A 6,698-nucleotide genomic window follows, 5' to 3' on the forward strand; every position below is an offset into this window, starting at 1 on the left:
CGCTGTGCTAACGGACCACTACTCGTTGTGTGTACAGGGGACACTACTCCGTGTGCTGTGTGTGTGTGTGCTGTGCTGTGATCAACAGCGACACTACGCGTGCTGTCGTCAAGGACACTACTCGTTGTGCTGTGTGTCGTGTGTAGGACACTACTCGTGTCGTGTGTGATATGTGTGCTGTCCAAGGCACACTACTCACCGCCATGCTGTAGTTGTGTTGTTTTGCTCTAACATACAACCTTGTATCAGCAGTTACATAATTGCTGTGCCAACTGTTTCTGCATGGGAAATCAACAACTCCCAGTACATTTTCAGGTTAGACAATATTTGCAATGAATTCAAAAATCTCTGAACATCCCTCATGGTCTTCAATGCACCCTCGGGCGATGGTAGACACATGTTTTGTGCTTAACAACTGGTGTAGAAGGGTACGTACCATTCACGTACAGTACTATCAAATAAGCGCTTATGAAGCTTGGGCAAATGGTTGGGAAAGCGAAAACCAGACGATGCCACCCTGGATCAAAACATGACGCAATTCCTCGGCGCTATTTGTGAGGTAACAGAGACCAGAGCTCATTTCTAACAACCACTCTCCATACCCCTCAGATATGACACCTGACAACAGCAACAACTCAACAAGAAACACACAGAGTAACCACAGAGGGGAGGAGAGAAACACACAGAGCTAACACAACACAGCAGGAGAGAGAAACACACAGAGCTAAAACACAGGGAGGGAGAGAACACACAGACTACAAACAGAGGAGGAGGAGAGAAACACACCAGAGCTAACGCAAACACAGAGGAGAGGGAGCGAGAAACACACAGAGCTAACAAAACACGCAGGGGAGGAGAGAAACACACAGAGCTAACAAACACAGAGGAGGAGGATGAGAAACACACAGAGCTAACAAACACAGAGGAGAGGAGAGAAACACACAGGAGCTACAAACACAGAGGAGAGGAGAAAACACACAGAGCTAACAAACACAGAGGGGAGGAGAGAAACACACAGAGCTCAAACACCAGAGGGGAGAGAGAAAAACAACAGCTAGCTAACAACACAGAGGGGAGGAGAGAAACACACAGAGCTAACAAACACAGAGGGGAGGAGAGAAACACACAGAGCTAACAAAACAGAGGGAGGAGAGAAAACACAGAGCCAAGAAAGAGGAGAGGAGAAACACACCAGAGCTAACACGAAACACACAGAGCTACACAAACACAGAGGGGAGGAGAGAAACACACAGAGCTACAACACAGAGGGGAGGAGAGAACACACAAGCTCAAACACAGAGGAGAGGAGAGAAAACACACAGAGCTAAAACAGAGGGGAGCGAGAAAAACACACAGAGCTAACAACACACACGAGGGAGAGGAAGAGAAACACACAGAGCCTACACAAAACACAGAGCAAGGGCGGAGAGAAACACACAAAGCTAAACACAGAGGGAGGAAGAGGAAACACACAGAGCTAACCACATAAGGAGAGGAGAGAAACACACAGAGCTAACAAACACAGAGGGAGGAGAGACCACCACAGACCGCTAACAAACACAGAGGGGAGGAGAGAAACACACAGAGGTAACAAACACAGAGGGAGAGAGAAACCACACAGAGCTAACAAACACAGAGGGAGAGAAGAGAAACACACGAGCTAACACAGAGGAGAGGAGAAAACACACAGACGCAACACAGAAGAGAGGAGAAAACACACCAGAAGCTAACACAGAGGGAGGAGAGAAACACACAGAGCTAACAACACACAGAAGGGGAGAGGAGAAACACACAGAGCTACACCAACAGAGGGAGGAGAGAAACACACACGAGCAACAAACACAGAGGAGAGAGAGAGAAAACACACAGAGCTACAAACACAGAGGGGAGGAGAGAAACACACCAGAGCTAACAAACACCAGAGGAGAGGAGAGAAACACACAGAGCTAACAACAAACACAGAGGAGAGGAGAGAAACACACAGAGCTAACAAACACAAGAGGGAGGAGAGAAACACACAGAGCTAACAAACACCAAGGGAGGAGCAGAAAACAACAACAGAGCTAACAAACAACAGAGGGAGGACGAGAAACACACAGAGCTAACAAACACAGAGGGGAAGAGAAACACACAGCAGCTAACAAACACAGAGGGGAGAGAGAAACACACAGAGCTAAACAAACACAGAGGAGAGGGCAGAGAAACACACAGAGCTAACACAACACAGAGGAGGAGAGAAACACACAGACGCTAACAACACCAGAGGAGAGGAAGAAGAAACACACAGAGCTAACAAACACGAGAGGAGAGCGAGAGAAAACACACAGAGCTACACAAACACCACGAGGGGAGAGAGAGAAACACACAGAGCTACAAACACAAGGAGGAGAGAGAAACACACAGAGCTACAACACCAGAGGGGAGGAGAGAAACACACAAGCTCAAACACAGAGGGGAGAGAGAAACACACAGAGCGTAACAACACAGAGGGAGGAGAGAAACACACAGAGCTAACAAACACAGAGGAGAGAGAGAAACACAACAGAGCTAACAACACAGAGGAGGAGAGAAACACACAGAGCTAACAAACACAGAGGGGAGAGAGCACGAAACACAAGAGACAACACAAACACAGACGGAGAGGAGAGAAACACACAGACGCTAACAAACACAGAGGGGAGGAGAGAAACACACAGAGCTAACAAACACAGAGGGGAGGAGAGAACAACAACACAGAGCTAAACACACAGAGGAGGGAGAGAAACACACAAGAGAAAACACAGAGAGAAAAACACACAGAGCTAACAAACACAGAGGGGAGCGAGAGAAAACACACACGAGCTAACAACACAAGAGGGGAGAGAGAGAAACACACAGAGCTAACCACACGAGGGGAGGAGAAAAAACACACCAGAGCTAACCGAACAGCAGCAGGGAGGAGAAGAAACACACAGAGCTAACAAACACAGAGGAGGAGAGAAAACACACAGAGCTAACAAAACACAGAGGGGAGGAGAGAAACACACAGACTCACAAAGCTACCAGAGGGGAGGAGAGAAAACACACCAAGCTAGCAAAGGGAGGAGAGAAAACACACAGAGCTAACAACACACAGAGGAGAGGAGAGAAACACAGAGCTAACAAACACACGAGGCGGAGGAGAGAAACCACAAGACTACACAAACACAGAGGGGAGGAAAGAAACACACACGAGCTAACACCATAGGGAGGAGAGAAACACAGAGCTCACAAACACCGAGGGGAGAGAGAAACACACACGAGCTAACACCAGAGGGAGGAGAGAAACACCACACGAGCTAACAAACACAAGAGAGCACAGAGAGCAGGAGAAACACACAGCAGCAGAGGAGAGGAGCAGGAAACAACAGAGTAAACCAACACACACAGAGCGAGAACCAAAACACAGAGGGGAGAGAGAAAACACACAGAGCTAACAAACACAGAGGGGAGGAGAAAAACACACAGACTAACACCAGAGGGGAGGAGAAAACACACCAGAGCTAAACACAGAGGGAGGAAGAGAAACACACAGAGCTAACAAACACAGAGGGAGGAGAGAAACACACAAAGCTAACAACACACACAAGCGGGAGGAGAGAAACCACACAGAGCTAACACAACACAGAGCGAGAGAGAGAAACACACACCGACCTAACAAACACAGAGGGAGGGAGAACACACAGAGCTAAACACATAGCGGGAGGAGAGAACACCCAGGCTAACAAACACAGAGGGAGGAGAGAAACACACAGAGCTAACACAAGGGGAGGGAGAGAAACACCACAGAGCTAACAAACCCAGAGGCGAGAAGAACCAAACACAGAGCAAACACAGAGGGGAGGAGAGACACACACACCAGAGCTAACAACACACGACGGGAGGAAGAAACACACAGAAGCTACAAACACAGAGGGGAGAGAGAAACACACAGAGCTAAACCAAACACCAGAGGGGAGAGAACAGAGAGAACACACACAGAGCTCAAACACAGAGGGGAGGAGAACACACACACAGAGCTAACAACACACACACGAGGGAGAGGAAAGAAACCACACAGAGCTAACAAACACAAGGGCCAGAGGAGAGGAAACACAGAGCTAACAAACCCACAGAGCGGCCAGCGAGACAACACACACAGAGCTACACAGAGGAGAGGAGAACCAACACCACCAGAGCTAACACAGAGGAGAGGAGAGAAACACAGAGAGCAGGAGGAAACCAACAGCACGGAGAGCAACAACACACACAAGACGCTAGAACAAACACAGAGGGAGGACGAGAAACACACAGAGCTACAACAACACAGAGGAGGGAGAGAAAACACACAGACGCAACAAACACAGAGGGAGGAGAGAAAACACACTAACGAGAAGGAGAGAAGCTACACAAGCTACACAAGAGGAGAGGATGAGAAACACACAAGCGTAACAACACAGCAGGGGAGGAAAGAACACACACAAACTAACAACATCTTCTCTCTCTGGGGGAAACACAGAGGAGAGGAGAGAAACACAGAGCTAACAAACACAGAGGGGAGGAGAGAAACACACAGAGCTAACACAGAGGAGAGGAGGGAAACACACAGAGCTAACACAAAGGGGAGGAGGAGAAACACACAGAGCTAACACAGAGGAGAGGAGAGAAACACACAGAGCTAACACAAAGGGGAGGAGAGAAACACACAGAGCTAACACAGAGGAGAGGAATAATAAAGATGGAGAGAGAGAGAGCTACAGAGAGAAAAAGAGAGGGAGAAGGGGGAGAGAGAGAAAGAAAAGAGAGCGACTGAGAGAAAAAAGAAAAAAAACTAGAGTCCATACATGTATTTATGGAAAACCCATTAGTGAAATTGTATAAGCATGTTTCGAATATTTCTGTTAACTACCCTGTGGGAGTGAGGGAACATAGCTAAAACAAGACCACACACACAAGGTTCATTATCAGACTAGCATTAGCGCGTTGGAGCGCGTTAATGTAAACGGTGTGAAATGGCTAGCTAGTTAGCGCTACGCGCTAGTAGCGTTTCAATCGGTGGCGTCACTTGCTCTGAAACCTTGAAGCAGTTATTACTCTTGTTCTACAAGGGCCAAGGCTTTTGTGGAGCGATAGGTAACAATGCTTTGTGGGAGACAGAGGGTCCATGGTTTGAGCCCAGGTTGGAGCGAGGAGAGGGACGGAAGCATCAATATTAAATTAGCATGTTTCTGATTAACACAGAGAAGATTAACCTGACTCAAGTGAAGACCAATTAATTTATCAAGAAGACATTAGCTAAATCGAGTTAGCGTTGAAGCATTTCCCCTGTATACACTGTAATAGGGGAGCCAGCCATGCTAACGTCCTCTTAGTGCTCCGCTAGGCTATCTATTCTTTCCTGCAGTGAATCTGTTATTCTCCTGGGCCTGGGAAGAGAAGGTCAGGGTTAGTGTTCAAAGGGGAAGTTATTAGTCTGAAACAGTCAAACAAAACAGTCTGTTTGGACAGAAATAACCTGCTCACACTACTTCATTCAGCCCGTCTTCAAACTCCTAGCTCGGTTCAACATCAGTGTTGGAGTTTTCCAGAACAATATTTTCTTAGCTGGTGCTGGTGGATTTAACAAAAATTATTGGTGGATTTAACAAAAATGATTGGTGGGTTTAATTTAAATTATTGGTGAGTTTAGTTACAATTATTGGTGGGTTGAATTTAAATTATTGGAGGGTTTAACTTAAATTAGTGATGGGTTTAACTTAAATTATTGGTGGGTTTAACTAAAGTTATTGGTGGGTTTAACTAAAGTTATTGGTGGGTTTAACTAAGCAACCTTTGTGTGAAGAGGCTCGGATATAGCCTTCCAAACTTTGCCATTACCTTGGAGAACTGTGCATTTATCCATTTGGTGAAGGTTTTCTTCTGTACTGCATCGTGCTCATCTGTGAAAGAGAGGAGAGAAAAAGAGACACGGTGAGAAACTGACCTTGTTTTTAGTTCCAACCAGAACAAAACATCATGTTGGACCGGTCACTATTTCAACAGGAGAACAGGACAGAGAGGTCTGCAACATCAGTCAGCAGAGAGCAGATGCAGATCATTGTGCCTCCATTTGAGAACCTCAACTCTGAGACTAGACTCACTGACATGTTATTAGGTGTACCTGCAGGTCTTTGAAACCAGACTAAAAGTCCCATTCTGAGGTGATTGCTGCACTATTTGTGCCAGAGATGAGACCACTAGGAGCTGGATAGAAGATTGATGTAAACATAATGACCATGTAACCTACTAAAAGGTTGGGAACAAAACAACATGTCAGTCTGGAGAGACAGAGATCCAGAAAGGTGAGACTGTGTAACGTCAAAACTCCGAAAAAACACTCACGCAATCAGTCACGCAGACACACACACACACACACACACACACACACACACACACACACACACACACACAAGATGGAAATATTTGTTCTGATGTATCTGAGTCACTTGGAGTGATTAAAAATAGTTGATGTGTGAGTGTGTAACTTCATGTAGCTTCAGCTTTTCCTCTGCAGAGGTGAATGCAGACTGTGTGTGTGTGTGTGTGTGTGTGTGTGTGTGTGTGTGTGTGTGTGTGTGTGTGTGTGATGTGTGTGTGTGTGTGTGTGTGTGTGTGTGTGTGTGTGTGTGTGTGTGTGTGTGTGTGTGTGTGTGTGTGTGGGT

At 46.6% G+C, this 6,698-nt stretch overlaps 1 protein-coding gene across 1 annotated transcript in view; it reads right to left on the minus strand.

Moving 5' to 3' along the window:
- LOC111972651 (utrophin-like) overlaps positions 1-6,698 on the minus strand; it is a 74,529-nt gene that overhangs the window by 6,960 nt on the left and 60,871 nt on the right. Inside the window, exon 3 of the mRNA XM_023999674.3 lies at positions 5,875-5,936. Coding sequence (XP_023855442.1) covers positions 5,875-5,936 — 62 coding nt within the window. The remainder of the gene's footprint in view (positions 1-5,874; positions 5,937-6,698) is intronic.

Source organism: Salvelinus sp. IW2-2015, linkage group LG14 (assembly GCF_002910315.2).
Source record: "Salvelinus sp. IW2-2015 linkage group LG14, ASM291031v2, whole genome shotgun sequence".
Lineage (NCBI taxonomy): Eukaryota > Metazoa > Chordata > Actinopteri > Salmoniformes > Salmonidae > Salvelinus > Salvelinus sp. IW2-2015.